This window comes from Apodemus sylvaticus, chromosome 20 (genome assembly GCF_947179515.1).
Source record: "Apodemus sylvaticus chromosome 20, mApoSyl1.1, whole genome shotgun sequence".
Lineage (NCBI taxonomy): Eukaryota > Metazoa > Chordata > Mammalia > Rodentia > Muridae > Apodemus > Apodemus sylvaticus.
This window is the reverse complement of record NC_067491.1, coordinates 11896871-11916353: the sequence shown is the minus strand read 5'-3', so window position 1 is coordinate 11916353 and position 19483 is coordinate 11896871. Positions and strand designations below refer to the sequence as shown.

Below are 19483 nucleotides of genomic sequence, written 5' to 3'. Positions count from 1 at the left end.
ACAGAACTACACTTCCAGCTCTAAGTTTGCTAGTGTGTGTGTATACAGTGAACATGTGTGTATGTGTTCTTGTGTAAGTGCGTGTGAAGGTCAGGAGTTGATGTTAGGTGTCTTCTTCAGTTACTCTCCACCTTATTTATTTATTTATTTTTTTGAGACAGAGCCTCTCACTGAGCCTGGAAGTTATGGATTTGGCTAGGCTGGCTGGTCAGCATGCCCCGGTCTCCTTACCTTTAGCCTTCCACCCTTGGGATTACAGGCATGTGCTGTCACCCCAGCTTTTACACGGCTTGGGGGATCAGAGCTCAGGTCCTCACAGAGTGCTTGAGCCTGAGTTTATTATTTATTTTTTGTTTTTTATTTTTTTTTAATTTATTTATTCATTTTATACATGTGAGAACACTGTAGCTGTCTTCAGACATGCCAGAAGAGGGTGTCAGATACCATTACAGATGGATGTGAGCCACCATGTGGTCATTGGGAATTGAACTCAGGACCTCTGGAAGAGCAGTCAGTGCTCTTAACCACTGAGCCATCTCTCCAGCTCTACTTTTAATTTTTATTTTATTTTATTTTATTTATTTATTTATTTATTTGGCTTTTTGAGACAGGGTTTCTGTGTACAGTCCTGGCTGTCCTGGAACTCACTCTGTAGACCAGGCTAGCCTCGAACTCAGAAATCCACCTGCCTCTGCCTCCCTAGTGCTAGGATTAAAGGTGTGCACCACCACTGCCCGGCCTATTTTTTATTTTTTAACATTTACTAGATTGATTCATCTTATTTTGTGTGTTCCGCCTGCACATATGTCTGTGCATTGTATGTGTGCGCTTGGCGCCTAAGGAAGTCACCTGGACCTGGAGTTCTAGAAGCTTGTTAACCACCAGACAGGTGGTGGGAATTGAACCTTGGTCCTTTGCGAGAGCCACAGGTGTTCTTAACTGCTGACTCATCTCTCCAGACATGTCACGGAGCGTCCCAGCCGGGAGCTTTCAGATCCCAGGGGGAACTTTTGGATCTCAGGAGAGGACACAGGTTCGGCAGGATGACAGACAGAAACAACCACACACACACAGAGGCAGTTTGAATCTGAATGTATTTTTGAGCTCTAAAGCAAGGATTTTTATACACAAAGAGTTGCTATTACCATTTCAAAATATGTATCCAGTAAAGCAGGCACAATTATCATAACCATTTGGTACAAGGAAATGCAAAATCAATCAGGTACAATGTTTCTCATGTAACAGATACAGAGGATCAATTTACAGATGCCATCAAACTTCCTAATTAGAATACAGAGTCACTATTAGTTTACAGTAAACCTTCAAAGAGTTTGAAGTTTCTTATACTCCCTGGGTCTTAACAAGTTTTTGTGAGAAATCCTTATCTAACATTTAGCTTCTACCTTGTAAAAAACTTCCTGACCTAATGCTTTCTGTACCACAGTGCCAGAGCCACCCTCATCCACATATGCGCACAGCCATCTAAGCCTGCATGTGGTTGGAAGGTTGTAATTATGTAAATGACTATGAGGCAAAGCACTGCAATTCTTAAAAGCGAGTTTGGAGGTCAGTGAGTCAACTTCAAAGAACGGATTATCGGCCAGGCCATAGGAATCCCTGTGAAGAGAGAAAAGGAAGAAGTTCAGAGCAAACTGCTTCTTGAGAACTACAGGCCCATCTTAATTAGCTTGGTTTTTCTTGGTCCCAGCTACTAAGAAGGAGGAGAGTTTAGGAAATTGCCAAGTGAGATTTTCAACTTCTGTACAGGGTGTTTCGCAAAGTCCCAGGAGACATTTCTCGCCTCAGTCTGTAAAATGTTGTTTTACAGATTTCACTGGGGCCACGGAGGCACAGACACCTGAGGCTTTTTTGTTTTGTTTTAACTCATAACTATGAGATTAAAATTTAGTAACTTTGTAACTCAGTTTCATCCCATTGAGCTGATTCAACCAAGCCAGCAGGGAGCCAGATCCTGTCATTTGGAGAGGAGGTCTAAAACATTTCTTCATCTTGTCCTTTTTGAGAACAGGACTTGATGTGTAGCCTAGCCTGGCTTGAACATGGGTTCTTCGGCCCTCTAAGTGCTGGAATTCCGGGCTAAGACAGTAGCATAGGCTCCCAGACCTCAGTGCTTTAGGGTGCTGAATGCCGCGATAGAAGCTCATTCAAGCCTGGGAAGCCAACGTCCAGGATTGGGGGCGGAAAATCCTTAAATGTACTAACCTTGCTTCTGTATTTCAGCTTCTTGCTGACAGCTCTTGTTAATTGAAATGTGTCAACCCAGGATGTGGTTTTTGTGTACTAATAAGGGCATGCCCTGGGGCTGCCTGATTTGGGTAAGTTCCCGGCAGCTGCCAGCTCTATAAAGGATTTCTCTCTGACTGTAAGAGTCAGTCTGTGTGGTCTGTGAAGGAGAGACCTTGCAACAATGTCACCACCTTGGTCACAGAGTTTCAGTACAGACTAAGGCAGCTAGTCAAACGGTGATGGTACCCTGGGAAACAGGCAAGAAAGTTTGAGGAAGGAAGAAATACTACGGCTCCTGCCTGTGTGCAGGTCACAGGATCCGCACATCAGTTTCCAGCATCTTATCATCAGGTTAAAGTGTCAGAGTTAAGTCGGGAGTGGTGGTGCACATCTTTAATCCCAGCACTCTGGAGGCAGAGGCAGGCGGATCTCTGGGCATGTTCAAGGCTAGAGGGGGGTGTGTGAAGGGGGAAGAGGAAGAGGGAGGGAGACAGAGCGAGGGAGGACAGTGTGTTCCAGGAAAGCTAGGGCTACACTGAGAAGCTCTGTCTATAAAAGACCAAAACCACCACCAACAACAACAAAATAAAAACTGTCATTGTTAAGAGAAACTTCCTAACTTGAGGTCTAGCCTAAGAGGATTATTTGCCCACTTTCAGGGCCTCTGTGTCATTAGTCCGGGGGCTGAGGGCCTGCTGCAGGGAGATGGATGCGGCGGAGACAGAACCACAGCAGAAATGCCATCTGTTAGATTGAGGTCCTGGTCACAGCCTCCTGGAGGCCCTGAGCCCTCTTCCTCCTTGCCTTTGGTCACTCCTCGGCTTCCCGACTTCCCTAGCATAGTCTCTGACTTGTTCACCGTGGTGCCACACCTGGGACAGGGCACAACTGCCCACCACTACCTACACTCACTGATGTCAGAAGCAGGGTGACAGCGAGCCTAGTTTAGGTTTGTGGAGGTGTAAGTCTTTGCAGCCACACAGTTCGTACTTGCGTTTTGGTTGAGACGCTCCCCTCTCCAGACTTCTGTGCATGCCCTGCACGCCCTCTTCAGCAGAACACAGAGCGCACAGAGTGTGGCCGAGTAACCGCCCATCCGTTATTAAGCCTCTTTCTTTAGAAGGCTATCCCTGGAGTCTTCAGGAATCCTGGTTAACCACCTGAAGCCACTTTTCCTGGCTCTGAAGAAGCCCATGTCTAATTCCGTAGGGCCTGTAGACATTTGAACCTCTCCATTCTAGACTTCAGTGTAGATTCTCCAGAGTGTCTTAGGGTTTTTATTACTGTGAAGACACACACGACCACAGCAACTCTTATAAAGGAAAACATTTAACTGGGGCTGGCTTACAGTTTGGAGATTGAGTCCATTATTACTGTCATGGTGGGAAGCACGGCAGCATGCAGGAAGACATGGTGCTGGAGAGGGCGCTGGAGAACTCTACATCTGGATCCACAGGCCACAGGAAGGGAGAGCATTTGAAACCCCAAGGCCCACCCTCAGTGACACTTCCTCCAACAAGGCGTCCTAATGGTGCCATTCCCTGCTGGCCAAGCATTCAAACACATGAGTCTGTGGAGGCCACCCCTATTCACACACCACCACACTGAGGGTGTACCTATTGAGGGTGTCTTGAGAATTTTTGTCCTTGGTAGGGGATACCACAAACATCAACCCCTCCCTCCTAAGGTCCCAATGAAAAACAAAAGTTCAAGTTCACTTGAAGTTCACCCTGGGGAACCAGTGAGTTTATTAGAGTCCCTTACAGGGCACGGAGAAGGGTTGCAGGCAGGAGCATGGCTGATCTTAAAGCGGCCGCACCGGAAGCCGTGCACCCAGCATGGCCAGCGACTTCCTGCTGCTGAGTGGATAGAGCTCCCTTCCCTCAGCCTTCTCAAGTTCATACACTCTAGCCCCTCCCCAAGACCCGGAAGCTTCAAGCAATTAGGGCAAAATTGCGTACTCTGGGTTGGGGGCAGCGGCTAGCTATTGAGGTGAGTGTCTCACGGAGTCCTGCCTCCCTCCTCCGAAGCCGAGCATTACTGTGGGGATGGATTTCCCGCAGTCACAGCGGTGGTTCTGTGATGGGGATCCAGTGCCCTGGAGGAGCACTGCATAGCAACCTGAAATGTCAACCCATCAGCTTGTATTTTTCCTCCTTTTTATTTCCTGTGTCCTCTTTTTCAGCTATGGCCTCGGGCCCTTTGATCTAGCAGAAATAGTAACAGGAATCTGGGGAACTAAACATGAAATTCTATTTAACGTCTATCTAGGCTCCCACTCTGGAAGCTTTTTATTTATTTATTTATTTATTTTTGCTTTATTTTATTTTATTTTATTTTAACGTCTATCTAGGCTCCCACTCTGGAAGCTTGCTTATTTATTTATTTATTTATTTATGCTTTAAAGGATTTCAAATGAGTCACTTTCCTACATGCACCACTGTAACTAGAAAGAGAAGATAGCTATCTATTAGTACTGCTATGGCTGAGGCTCCGATATATAAACACATTATCCCTTTCAACCCAACCTCCCCAGTCAGTCCTACAAGGCAGGTACCCGAGAGGGGCATAGGAGGTAGTGGGCGGGATTACGGATCAAGGCAGCTTAGTTCTAGCAGTCCAGTGCTTTTTCCCACAGTGCCACCCTGATGACCTAGATTCACGCCCCTGACGTATAGTTTACAAAGTGTAACAGGCAGAGTTCACATTGGGAAGCTGTTGATATACATACCTGTATACCTACTACTCCAAGTTGTGACAAAATTCTGTCATGCTCTTGGTCCCTGCAGGCAGTCCTCCTCAAAGGCCTCTCAGGTAACTGACAGAATTTCTATCAGCCTTAGAACTAATACTGTCTACTCTTCAATGCCATCAGAGAGTAGTGTGGGGTGGGGTGGGAGGCATGTCTTCACATCACAAATCCGTGCAGTCGGTATTATGACTTAGGGGGACTTGTAGTTATAGACTGAGGTCAGCCAACATGGCCGCGGTTGTGCTCCCTCTGTATTGAATGTGTGGTAACAGCAGCATCTCCATCACACAATGACACTGCCATCCTCCCCTCTGAACCACAGTGACCGCTGAATGTCTGGGGGAGCACTGACCAGGCAGAGACAGGGAAAGCTGTATACCACCTTGGGCCCAGACTCTGTCTAAATTGTCCAGAGATGATGAGTCAACACAGTGGGCCGTTCACAGTAGACAGACCCTTAATGTGCCCCATGAGTTTGGAGACGGGCCTGGGGCAGTGTTTCCCAAACTCATCTCAGCCTGGAACCCTTTCTGGCTGTGACTGGCAGAGACAATTGAATGTGCTGCCAGCCCCAAATGCACTGAGCTAGACCACAGTCTACCAAAGTTTCTGAGTTTCTGATTATTTTATTTGTATTCATAACTGTGGATAATGAAATTGTTTTTTACATTTAATATATTTAATTATTAAAAAAAAAACAAACAACTGTATTGGGGCCAGAGAGATGGCTCTGTAATTAAGAATAGCTACTGTTCTTGCAAAGAGCCTGGGTTTGATTCCCGGCACCCACAGTATCACACAATGATACTCTGCCATCCTCCGCTACGGACCACAGTGACCTCTGAATGTCTGGGTGCTGGGGGAGCTCACAGCCATTTGTGACTCTTGTTCCAGAGAATCAGACACTTCTGCTCGCCTCTTTGGGCACAGGTATTCAAGTGATGCACAGACATGCATGCCAGCAAAACATACACACAAAGTAAAAATAAAACAACTACATCGAGAGATGATTAAGTTGATAACTAGTCTTTTTATCTCTTTAAAAAAAGAATTTTGGGGGGCTGTAGAGATGGCTCAGTGGTTAAGAGTACTGTCTAAGAGCACTGTATGGTCCCTTCCAAAGGACCCAGGTTCAATTCCCAGCACCCACAAGGCAGTTCACATCTGCCTGTATCCAGTTCAGATCCAGCTCAGGGGATCTGACACCCTCACACCAATGCACATAAAATTAAAAATTATTTTTAAGACATCATTTTCAATGCCAGGAATTCTGGCACAGGCCTTTAGTCCCAGCACCTGGGAGGCAGAGGCAGGTGGATGGAGTCCAGCCTGGTCTACAAAGTGAATTCCAGGACAGGCAGGGCTACAGAGCAAAACCCTGTTTCGAAAGCCAAAACCAACCAACCACCAAGCAAACTACTGTTTTCTGTGGTGATCGAACATTTGCTGTGTTGTACATGGAGCTACATCTAAAGCTCAAGTCTTTTAAGTGAAGACATAAAAATAATGACATAAAAAGGAATTGTCGGGGCTGGAGAGGTGGCTCAGTGGTTAAGAACACCGACTGCTCTTCCAAAGGTCCTGAGTTCAAATCCCAGCAACCACATGGTGGCTCACAACCATCCATAATGAGATCGGACGCCCTCTTCTGGTGTGTCTGAGGACAGCTACAGGGTACTTACATATAATAAATAAATAAATCCTTTAAAAAAAAAAAGGAATTGTCTCTCCCTGTCCCAATCCTTTACTTACTCCCCAGAATAATATTTCCTAAGTGTGATACAGGCTGTATAGCTTTTATCACACACATGAATGCACGCGCACACGTACACACACACACACACACTGCTCAGCAGAACTGGACAACAGAGATACTTAAGGAAACACTGCAGCTGTAAAATGTCTCAATGATTGACAGACATGATGCCCCTCTCTGTTCTTCTAGAGAGGACTTTTGGATTTGATTCCCAGCACATAGGGCAAGCATGCATTATGAGACTTGCTGGTTAAAATAACAGCAGGAAGGATGAGAAGTCCTCTTCTTGCAGAGGAGATCCAACTTTAACCCAGAAGAGGTAGCCTTGATTTCCAATCCACTGGATGATGAGGTTTTCAAACATGGTATCCCATACTTAGCTGTGTGGTTTCCTAGGAAACGAGTTGGGTCGCCTGCAGTCTGGATAGGATGTGGGCTCTTACAGTTTCTTAAACTTCAACGTCACCAAATCCCATGATGGGTCTCCCATTTCCTCTACTGAGAGTCCAGATGGCTCCTCAGGTGTGAGGGCCTCTTCACGTTTGTCTTCCTGGGACTGAGGCCCATGGGAACAGAACAGTGGGAACAGGGTTCCCGAGACTGACCCAATCCCTTGCCTCTGTAACTGTAAGGATTGGAGCTGCAATGCTCTTGGCCCTTCTGCCTCGGGCAGCACAGACTCTGCACTGAATGCTGGGCTGGCTCCCATTATTACTTCATTGACCCTTCAGTGTGAGGTTACCACTTGCTTCATGAGATTTGAGGTTCTAATCCAATTGGTATCCTTCTAGTGAACTTCAGCCTTTCCTATGTTGTCTACCTTCTGGCTGTGGTATATAATGTGTGATATGTGTTTTTGCTTCTGAAAACATTTCCTAGCCTTGTCTATGTCTATGTGAAGAACAGCAGTAGGATCTGTGGCGAGATGGACAGAGAGAGAGATGGCTCAGTGGTTAGGGACACTTGCTGCTCTTCCAGAGAGGACTTTTGGATTTGATTCCCAGCACTTATAGGACAGCTTACAACCATCTGTAAGCTGTAACCATCTCCATGTTCTGTGTAGTTCAAGCATTGGGTCTTACTTCCATAAGGGTGTATGTGACACTGAAAACTCATGATAGCCCATCAATATCATGGGTAAATGCATCTCAGTTTAGGATAACAGTCGTCTGTTGTGGTGCTCAAAGTCTTTTAAGCCTCCCAGGTCCTGTCTAACTGTCCTTCAACTATCTGACCAGCCGTAGCTCAAATCAATCAAAATCCTAAAGGACAGTTTGTTAAAAAGGATTTTTTATTATTTTATGTACATGAATACACTGTAGCTGTCTTCAGACACACCAGAAGGGGGCATCAGATCCCATTACAGATGGTTGTGAGCCACCATGTGGTTGCTGGGATTTGAACTCAAGACCCCTAGAAGAGCAGTCAGTGCTCTTAACCAGTGAGCCACCTCTCTAACCCCAATTAGTTAGTGCAGTATGAAGTGTGTGTCGTGTTACTCTGTTTATAAGGACAGCACAACCTTCAAGTATAAGATTATTTTTTTTGTTCTTTTGTTTTTTTGAGACAGGGTTTCTCTGTGTAGCCCTGGCTGTCCTGGAACTCAGTCTGTAGACCAGGCTGGCCTCAAACTCAAGAAATCCACCTGCCTCTGCCTCCTAAATGCTGGGATTAAAGGCGTGCGCCACCACTGCCCGGCCAAGTATAATATTCTAAGAACAACTTCCTAAGACTGGCTCTGTCATGGTAACTTGTGGACTGAAGACATGGTTGTGGCGGGATATGGCTCAGTGGTGGGATGTGACTCTGCTCTGGTAAGATATGGCTCAGTGGTGGAACATGGCTGTGGTAAGATGTGGCTCAGTGTGGCTGTGGTGGGGTGGTGGGATGTGGCTCAGTGGTGGGATGTGGCTGTGGTGGGGTGTGGCTATAATAAGATGTGGTTCAGAGGTGGGATGTGGTTCAGAGGTGGGATGTGGTTCAGAGGTGGGATGTGGTTCAGAGGTGGGATGTGGCTGTGGTAAGATGTGGTTCTCTTGTGAGACGTGGTTTAGTTGTGAGAGGTGGGGCGATCAGTGCTCTGATTTAAACACACTAACAGACCATTTTGTATCTTTAGAGGTGCAAAAGCACACAAGCTTTTTACATTAAAATTGAGAAATTTATTTTTTTCATGAAATAGTAAGCAGAATTTTTCATGAAACAGCAGAATTAAAGTACAGAAATATACATCTTAAGACAGTTGAAATGATACTAGGATCTGAATGACACACATTCATGACCACAGGAAAAATGAATAGTTTAAACAATGAATTCACTTTAAAGTTTTTGCTCAATAATTCACCTGAAATTAACCATATGAGGAAAACTGAGATCTGGGCTCCTCGCCAAATGAAATAATGCCACTTCATCCTTGTCAGAGGAACCGACCACAGGAAAGCCACGGTTTGGTTCCCATCACAAAGCCCTGTGTCTCCTCCATTTACAACTGTGTCAACTATCAGTCCTTTCAAAATTTTAAGGATGCCAATTCAAAAAATACTTTCTTTTAGGCACCAAGCAATAGATTTCTCCAGCCTCATATGAAGAATTAGGGAGAGCACCCCGAAGCATCGGCTGGTCATGGCTTTCTTCTACAGCTCACTGAGGTCAATCTGTCTTGATTACTTACAGCAGCCAAAAATTCATATATATATATATGTATTTACAAACTGTACATATTTACATGACCTCATCAAGTACTGAATTGTAGAAATAACGCCATTCAGAAAGGCATCCATTCCGTGCCCCACCCCAGGGTTATCTTCTTGTGCAAACTAGAACTTCCCAGACTCCTCAGGAAGCTAAAGACAGTCCACATTGCGGAGGCCACCATCCATTGTTAAAGACCCAAACCTAAAACACAAAATGAGAAGAAAAATCATCTTAGCAGATGCACTCAGGTGCTCTCCAGGGTCCCCTATGTCTTTGGGACTCAATGTAGGATCCTCAGGTGTGCTGGGACAGAACTCCATCAATGAGCTGTACCCCAGTTCTTGATATCCCAACACTCTAGAGAATTACAGAATAGATTTCAGAATGGCTCCTCCTCCTCCTCCTCCTCATCATCATCATCATCAGGCACAGAGTTGGAGGTCAGAGGACTGCTGTGTAGAGTCCGTTCTCTCCGTGTACCTTTAATGTGGGTTTTGGGGACTGAAGTCAGGTCACCAGGTTGCACAGCGAGAGCCTCTTTATCTGCTGCACTGCCTTGCTGGTCATGGAATAGTTATTTTTAAAGAATTTAGACAACTGTGATTTGCTCTATTTCTTACGAAAAGTGGTGTTATATGAAACTATGCAATGGTTCCCAAGCTTACCAAAACCAAACCCACACCTCCTTCTTGGGGATGGAGACCGGGCTCATCAGTTAACAAGCACTGGCTGCGCTTGCAGAGGACCCAGAGTGGATTGCCAGCACGGACATGGCGGCTCACAACCATCTCTAACTCCAGTTCCGGGGAATCCAACCCCTTTAATGACCTCTGCCCCGTGGTTACTCGTGTGGAGGCCAGAGGACAGCTGTGGGAGGGACGGTAGGCCTCTCGCTACCACGTGGGTGCCAGTCAGGCTTGTGGCTAGCGCTGTCTCCCTGACCTGGAAGCATTTTAGGAGAAAATGGCAAGGAATGAAAAATACTGTTTAAAGTAATTAAAAAAGTATTGTAAGAACTGGAGCTTGTTTTGTTTTGTTTTAGTGAAACAGTAAAAGACCTGTAGGACAAGAACTTCCAATCTCTGAAGAAAGAAGATCTCAGAGATAGAAAAGCTCCCATGCTCAAGGATTGGTAGGATTAACATAGTAAAAATGGCCATATTACCCAAAGCAATTTAAAGATTTAACACAGTCCCCATCAAAGTCCCAAAACAATATTTCACAGACACAGAAAGAACAAGTCTCAACTTCATATAGAAAAACAAAACACCAAGGATAGCCAAAACCCAGGTATCATCATTCCTAACCTCAAGCTAAAAACTGTATGGTATTGGTATAGAATCAGACTGGTTGGTCAATGGAATTGCATCAAAGACCCAGAAATAAGCCCACACATTTATGGACATCTGATTTTGACAAAGAAGCCAAAAACATATAACAGAAAAAAGAAAGCAGGTTCAGTAAGTAGCAGGTCTAACTGGATTTCTGCATGTAGAATAATGCAAATATATCCTTATCTATCACCTGCAGAAAACTCAAGTTTTATCCAATGGATCAAAGACCTCAACATAAAACTGGATACACTAAACCTAACAGGACAGAAAGCGAGTAAGAGCCTTGAACTCACTGGTACAGTGACAGCTTCCTGAACAGAACACCCAGAGCTCGGGCACTGACATCAACAGTTAGTAGAAAGGGAACCTCGTGAAGCTGAAAAGCTTCTGAAGTTAAAGGACACTGTCATCAGGATAACACAGCAGCTACGCACCGGGAAAAGATCCTCACCAACCGTAGGTGGACAGTAACTCACCCACAAAACCTTTGACCCAAAATGTGTCCCACCTACAAGATGTGCAGGGACAAAGATGGAACAGAGACTGAAGAAATGGCCAACCAATGACTGCTCAACTAGAGACCATCTCACAGGCAAGCACCAATCCCTGACATTATTAACGATACTGCTACGCTTGCAGACAGGACCCTAGTGTAACTGCCCTCTGAGGGGCTCCACCCAGCAGCTGATGGAAACAGATGCAGGAAACTCACAGACAAACATTGGATGGAGCCTGGGGACTCCTATGGAAGAGTTAGGGGAAGGATTGAGGGACCTGAAGATCAAGACCCCATAGGAGGACCTCAACTAACTTGGACCCTTGGGAGCTCTCAGAGACTGAACCACCAACCAAAGAATACGCACAGGCTGGACGTAGGCCCAACACACATATGTGCAGCTTGGTCACCGCGCGGGTCCCCAACAATGGGAGTGGGGGCTGTCTCTAAAAGCTCTTGCCTGTCTGTGGAGTGTTCCCGACTAGGTTGCCTTTTCTGGCCTCAGTGGGAGATGTGCCAGGGTAGGGTTGATACCTGGGTGTGGGGTGGGGTGGGGTGGCACTTCTCCTTTCTCAGAGAAGGGAAGGGGAGGTCTGGGAGGAGGGGGCAGATATTGAGATGTAAAGTGAATAAATAATAAAAAACAACTCTGGGGCGTTTTTGTTGTTGTTGTTTTAGTGAGCGGTTAAGGTCTATAAACTGAAGTACAGAGCCCAGAGTGCAGACTGCAAGGCCAGGGCAGGACGGGATCTCAGCGGAACGGAGCCTTGGGGAGCAGACGGTAGCCAAGTGGGTAGAGGCAGCACCAGGGCTCCGTCCCTCTCATCAGAAATACGGATTTACACTACTTTCTGCATAACAGCAGCTGAAAATTTTTTCTCTTTTCTTTTCTCCTTTTCCCTCCCACAGAGATCCCCTTCTCTGCCTCCATAGCGCTAGGATTAAAGACATATACCACCACAGGTGGCCAGAACTTTTTAAGCAAGAGAGGGATAAAATGATGTCGGTGTTTACACATCAGGACAGCACATGGCTACAGAACCATATTAGCCATACACCGACACTGCCCCGGGAGGAGGAGGAGGTCTGGGTGAGGGAAGCGGGGCGGTGTGAAGACAAAGGACAGACTAGCCCAGGGGACTAGAGAAGCAGCCCATAGACTCTGATGCGTCAAGAGGTAGGAAGTGGGATTCCTGGGCCAGCGTGGTGCTCCCCGAGGATGACGTCAGGCACCGAGAGTGGGACACCTGTGTGCACACGGGGTGGGGGACAATGTCTCACCAGGCCTGGCTTTCACTATGTGTCACACAGCCTGAATCTTAGAATTCAAAGCCTGAAACAACGCAGAACTTAACACCTATATGTACTGACAAGCGGCAGGAGACAGTCTACACCTGACTCACAGGGCACGGTGCACTCAGAGTGCAGGCATACTAAGACAGTGAATACACTTCTTTCCAGCTCCTGTGTGTAAGGAATATAGGGAGCAGAGGTTAAGTGCTGGACCTGTATTTAGGCCCCACCTCTACATTTCATTATCTGGAGGAATCCTGCCATCTCAAACATTTCTGATTCAGAACATTTCACTCATGTAACTGAATATTTGTGTGGAGGGGTCGGGAAGGGGGTCACAAAACTCAGCACAGCAAGAGGCTTCTGAAGCACAGCAAGCACCTTCGGTCAGAGCGGAGGTCTGGCACTGCACGCCAGACTCTACTGCAGCCCTGCTTCTCCCGAGCACCAGTGCCGTGCCACACAGCATGAGCGCTGTCCCAGGGACAGCTCAGGTCTGAAGCAGCTACGTCAGGAGTTGCACAGGCTCTGCTGGAAATGCAGGTTTCTGCTCTTAGTTCATCACGGAGGACATTTTCTCACTGCCAGTCCTCGGCATGGAAGATGACATCAGCGTGTCATCGCATCGCGCTGTGCTGTGCTGTGCTGTTAACTCCTTAGGATGTAACAGTGCTGTGCTCTGTTGTAGGGAGGAGGTGAGCAGAGGCTCTGTGGGCCGCTGAGGCCCAGTCAGCACTCTGGTGTCTTCCGGGTGGGTCACTGGACCCTTGAACTGGAGAAACCTTGTGAAGATGATCTTCACAGAGTCAAATAAGCAAGCTATTCGATTGAAAGTAAATGTCAAGCTATTCGTAGTGAATGGAGCATGCCTTTAATTTCAACACAGAAGGCAGAGGCAGAGGCAGAGGCAGAGGCAGAGGCAGAGGAGGCAGAGGCAGAGGCGGCAGAGGCGGCAGAGGAGGCAGAGGCAGAGGCAGAGGCAGGTCTCTGTGAGCTCAAAGCCAGCCTGGTCTACAGAGTTCCAGGATAGCCAGAGCCACATAGTGAGACCCTGTCAAAAACAAAATAACAACAACAAAACCAATTACCACAAGTTCCCCAGCACTGAGAGAGGCATGGGCAGGGCCCAGGCATCCCTTGCCTGTCACTTCTGCAGAGCCGGGACTGATTCTGCCGCAGCTATATCCCTGCCGGCCGGGCAGGCGGGCGGCACACAGCGCACACTCACCTTTCTAAAATATGATTGTTCTCTGCCAGCTCCTTGACCACGCCCTCCATCTCCTCCTTTAACTTCTTCATACTAGATGTACAAAGCAAAGACAGACAAGTAACTTTGGTCAACATCTTACAAGTATGTTCACACTGTTTTATTTTATAATCCAACTGCCCCTGAAACCACAGTAGGCACAGTAGACACCAAGAATTCTGAAAGGTAAGAACAAGATTTCAGATGGAAAGGAGAGCGTATGGTGTGCTGTCTAATGTCCCAGGAAGGCCCTTACCCGAGAGTCATCTCCACTAAGGTGTTGGAGCTGGGGTAGACTGGGGCCATGGCGTGCTTGACTCCACTGGAGGCTGCGAGCAGTTTCTGAGGCAGAGTTTCCTGTAACTACAAGGCAAAGCAAGCGGGTCATCACACAGGCTTTACTACCAGTCAAGGACCAATGTACAGCTTCAGGAAGCATGGGACTGCCCAGCCCCTCCAGGGAATGTAGGACATCCTTCTGTGCTCTCTAGTAGATGCTTAACCTCTGATCTACTGTGCCAGCCTCGCTTTAAATTCCTCTTTCAAAACTGCCAATGGAAAATACTGAAATCAACACTCTCTGAAACAATTGTCCTTACAAACAGTGAAGAGATGAACTATCAGGTGCTGGTAACTGCCCATGGGTGATGGGCCAGTGAGATGGGACAGCAGTGTGGGCGTCTGCTGCCACGCCTGCCGGCCTGAGTGCCACCCGGAGCTCACGTGGCAGAGGAGATAATAGCCCCCGAAAGCTGTCCCCTGGCATGCATGCAGTCAACAGACACAGTGAGTGTCTGTCCCCGCAGTGGGAGCGCATAGGGCCACACGAGAGCAGCCCTCCCGTGCAAAGCCCGCGCTGCGCTTGCGGGCCCTACCTACCTCGTTAGTGTAGTCCTGATACTTGGACACCTCCTCTTCGATATCAAAACACTGATTAGTTAGTGATAAGAGCTGTTTCCTAAGATGAAGCATCTTTCTGAAAACCAACGAGAGTCTATTAACGAGCAGCCTCCTGCAACCCCTCCGTTAATGCGCAGGGTTCTGGACCACAGACAAGCGCCCACCCCCTCCCTGCGCACTGCCACCTACCTCATCCACTCCTCTGACTTATCTTTAAATGTTTCATACTTCCTCACACATTCTTCTGTAAAGTGGCTCATTGCTTTTGTTGCATGGTAATACAGTTTTTGTCTGCAAATCAGAAATAACCAGAGGCCTTAGTAAGTAACCTCACTATTTCTACATCCAATTAAAAACATCTCAGGTATACAAAATTCATGGTTTTATGATTACTGTGGATTTGGAATATTCAGACACCAGCACTGGAGCTAAGGGCGGTGATGCGCCTCGAGCCATGGGCGCTGGGCCCTGACCTGAGCTCCTCTGGAAGAGCAAGCTCTCGACCACCGACCAAGCCATCTCTCCAGCCCCAGATACTCATGGGTGGAGGTAGTTAAGATGGTGGTGCGGGCCTCACGGGATCCCCCCCTCCGCAGCACAGCAGAGGTAGAGGCAGCGAGGGAGCAGAGCTAGGTCTTCCTCCTGTCTTGGTAATCCAAGGGACAGAGGTGTGGACCTGGACAGGTGCACCCAGAGCAAACAACCCCAAGAGGCAGGGCCACTTTGCTGTTATCCAATTCCTCTCGCAGAGAGAGTCGTGACCAGTCCGCGCACTTACTTGTCGAACTTGTGGATCTGCTCCTCGTTGTAAGCGAGTCCTGAAAGGGAAGCGCACTGTTAGTGGAGAGGTGAGCATCACAGGCGACAGCTTCTCCCTTGGGATCACTGCTTTCTTTAAGGAGCCAAAGTCTGAAGTGATTAGAACAAGTTTGGGACTCATTAGCTATGTATGGCCTACTGATGCTTTAATTTGGCCAGTACGAAGTTATGATTTAAAAATACAAATCAATTGTCAACATTTAAGTCAGGGTATTTTTTTTTCAAGACAGTGTTTCTCTGTGTAGCTCTGGCTGTCCTGGAACTCACTCTGTAGACCAGGCTGGCCTGGAACTCAGAAATCTGCCTGCCTCTGCATCCTAAGTGCTAGGATTAAAGGTGTGCGCCACCACTGCCTGCTCACATCAGGGTATTTTTAATAAAGCTTGTATCTCTTTCTCTCTCTTTTTTTTTTTTTAATTAAACCTAGCACTTAAGAGGCAGAGACTGGTGGATCTCTGTGAGTTTAAGACCATCCTGGTTTACAGAACAATTTCCAGGACAACCAGGGCTACAGAAAGAAACCTTGTCTCAAAAAACCAAAACCAAAGCTGGGTGGTGGTGGCGCACACCTATAATCCCAGCACTTAGGAGGCAGAGGCAGGCGGATTTCTGAGTTCAAGGCCAGCCTGGTTTACAGAGTGAGTTCTAGGACAGCCAGGACTACACAGAGAAACCCTGTCTCGAAAAAGAAAAAAATCCAAAAAAACAAAACAAACAAAACCCCCAAAACCAACAACCAACCCAGAAGGGCATCCCGGGCAACGCAGGGGAAGGCTGCTGACTTCTGGATCCTTGGGCCCCCGGGGCAGCCTTCCCCTGACTGGCCTCCACAGATCTAGGGTCATGACCTTAATTTTAGACATGGAAAGGTTGGTTTGACAATAACTTAGTACGTTCGGCCCCGGTGGCCACACAGGAAGCACGGCACAGTGCTGTCCCCACGTAACACCGCCTAAGCTGACACGGAGAGAGCGGGCCGCCATGCTACTTACTGCGTTCTGCTTTGTCCTTCTTGAACTGATAGTAAATCTCGGTGATGCAGTTCAACAGGACCTGCAGCTTTTCTACACTATTTAAGGAAGAAAAACCCGTTAATTACTGGAATTGATGCAACGAAGAACAATGAACTAATAGGCACACACCACCCATGGGCTGAAACCTACTTCCTGTCCCTTGGGTGCGTGCCTTCCTGATGTGCCCAGGTGTCGGCCAGCAATCCCCCCGGAGACAGCCTGCTGTTGATGTCCTGAAGACTGCTTTCTATTGTCCCCTGGGAACTGGAAAGCTAAATACAACAATGGGTTAGGTCAGCGCGCCCTGTCAGATCCACTCTCCATCGAGGCGAGTTCTAAGTCTCTGCTGGGCCCTCGTGAGCCTCTACACGAGGCCATTCCTGCCGTTCAGGCACCACTCTCTGAGCTGCTGCAGGACATGCTGGAAAGCCCTTTCTATTGGGCTGGAGAGATGGCTGAGCGGTTAAGAGCACTGACTGCTCTTCCAGAGGTCCTGAGTTCAATTCCCAGCAACTACATGGTGGCTCACAACCATCCGTAATGAGATCCGATGCCCTCTTCTGGTGTGTCTGAAGATAGCAATGGTGTATTCATACAGAAAGTAAATAAATAAATCCTTTAAAAACAAACAAAACCCTTTCTATTACTGTTTTTTGTTTGTTTGTGGTGAGGCTGGTGGTGTGCTATTTTAAAATTAGAATTTCTACGCTAGGCATTAACTCAAGTCTTGTTTCTGACTTTTAAATTATTAGACCTAAATTTTTTTTCAACATTTTAAATATCACTTAAAGTGTATAAAGATTTCATGGGAAGCAACTTATAACCCGTGATGCATTCTGATATTTTCCATCCTTCCGAGAAGGGCTGCCAGGCGCAAGGCACTGTTACTCACCCATGACGCGCCCTGTGGAAACCACTGCTGTAGCTCTAAAGCTACGGAGAGAGCGACTGGAGAGCAGGCGACACAGAGGGGGAGCTGCAGGCTGCTCTGGGCTAGCCCCCTGTGCTGCTGTGCTGCAGGAGCAGGGCAGAGGCCAGCCTTGGGCGCCCTCCCCCATCGCCCTCACCACAGGGCCGGCAGCTGGTAGTGGCAGGGAGCGCGTCCTCTAGCCTGGGACGACAATGTGCTCCACAGCACACTGGTCCTGGGAGACGGAGTCCAGGGCTTACCAACCGCTCCAGCCACCCCTAGGCCTTATTTCCTTAACTAAAAACCCTGATTACATTTCTTCCTTTATGCGGATGGGTGTGTGTGGACACAGGCCACAGCATGTGTGGTGGTCAGACACTTTATGGAGTTGGTATTCTCTTGTCAGCAGGATTCTGGGAACCCACTCAGGATATTCGGCTTGGTGGCATGTGTACCTTTACTCGGCAAACTGTCTTGTGGCCTCCTTCACATTTTAACTTAATGTCCAGTTTATGAATTCCTTAAATGCTACAAAGAACATATGAAGGCCTCATGATGGCTGGAGAGCTGGCTCAGTGGTTAAAGAGCATGTACTGCTCTTCCAGAGGAGCAGAGTTCAGTTCCCAGCACCCACATCAGGTGCTCACAACTGCCTGTGAGTCCAGCTCCAGGGGGACTCAAGGCATAGTCACCTGTGCACACAGGTGCATACAACACACATAGACACATCATTTAAAGATGCCAGTTTTTTAAAAGGCCCTTACGTAGGCGGCCTGGAGTCCCGGGTGAGCAGAGGCAGCCCAGGAGTGACAGACAACCAGCGCTCACGGTCCACGGCCCGAGTGTGCTCTCTGCTCTCGTGGCTCCATTCAGACGCCTCCCACTTTTCATTCGGCCCACTGTGCCCTCACTGCCATTTAGTCATAGAAACAATTCACTGCCCGAGGATTCCAAATCCCGTTTGTTTTAAGACATCCGTTATTTCAGGATTTGTAGTTATTTCTAAGTGCGTGTAAGCTCCTGCATTTGACTGCATGTTAAAGAACCCCATGATGAACATCTACAACAGCACTAAGGATTGCACTAAGGATTAAAGACAAAGCAAACAAAAAAACCGCAGAAAATGTGGGTGCGAGGTAGGAGCAAAAAGATGCACGTGTGCTGAAAATACAGAAAGCATTTGGAAATACTACAAAGACCTATATGGCCAAAATGGGGCATGTATGTGTGTACAAGTAAGAATATATATAGAGAGAATAGGATATAATTACATATGTTAACATATATATTATAAAATAAGATACACTCATATAATCATCTATGTAGTCTCTGAAAGAGCAAGGCGACACTCTTCTCCAGGGGCCTCAGCGACCGCTCAGGCTGCCCCGGCTCCCAGCAGCAGGGCCCCGGTACTCACTCTCAGCAGCTTGGTGTGGATGTCTGAGATCTCACCCAGCTCTGCCGCCTCCAGGTTGACCTTCATCAGCTTCTCATATCTGTTTGGAAACACATCACCAGGAAGCAGGTGGGTGAGCAAGGCAATGCGGGTTTCACTGCACTTCTGAAGGTTAGGAAGTTAATTTTATTATCATGACTATTTAATCACAATGCATTCGAGATCTATATGCTAAGAGAGTCTGAGCTCTTGGCTGCCTTCCTGAAGGCTTTCTACACTGTCCCCTCTGCCTGTGATTTGTCTTAGGTGGCTGCAGGTGCAGACTGATCAAGTCACACACCAGCTACTCCTTGCCACCTACAGCAGGCTGCCCCTGCCCTATGGATCCACACTGCATATGCACCCACTCCGCAGTCTAGTAATGGTGGTGGTCAGGGGTGAACTGCCGACGGGCAGGAGGGCAGCATGCTGTGGGTGGCACTGTCTGAACTCCCGGGAGCCTGGGGATGCGTGCACGGAGATCACACAGCTGGACGGCCGTTATACACGGGCAGATTAGGATAAGATACACAGGGCAAGGTAAGTTCAAACCATACTACTGCCAGCAGAATGGTGAAAATACAGCTT

At 47.5% G+C, this 19483-nt stretch overlaps 1 protein-coding gene across 2 annotated transcripts in view; it reads right to left on the bottom strand.

Annotated features, from left to right (window-relative positions):
- Positions 1 to 8909: 8909 nt before the first annotated feature.
- Positions 8910 to 19483, bottom strand: part of Tbk1 (TANK binding kinase 1) — a 38535-nt gene continuing 27961 nt past the window's right edge. For both annotated transcript variants that reach the window (XM_052164956.1, XM_052164957.1), the window contains 9 exons: positions 18878 to 18956; positions 16701 to 16822; positions 16530 to 16606; positions 15497 to 15536; positions 14908 to 15009; positions 14698 to 14794; positions 14075 to 14181; positions 13801 to 13872; positions 8910 to 9650 (listed from right to left, as the gene is read on the bottom strand). In XM_052164956.1, coding sequence (XP_052020916.1) covers positions 9599 to 9650; positions 13801 to 13872; positions 14075 to 14181; positions 14698 to 14794; positions 14908 to 15009; positions 15497 to 15536; positions 16530 to 16606; positions 16701 to 16822; positions 18878 to 18956 — 748 coding nt within the window. In that variant the 3' untranslated portion in view covers positions 8910 to 9598. The remainder of the gene's footprint in view (positions 9651 to 13800; positions 13873 to 14074; positions 14182 to 14697; positions 14795 to 14907; positions 15010 to 15496; positions 15537 to 16529; positions 16607 to 16700; positions 16823 to 18877; positions 18957 to 19483) is intronic.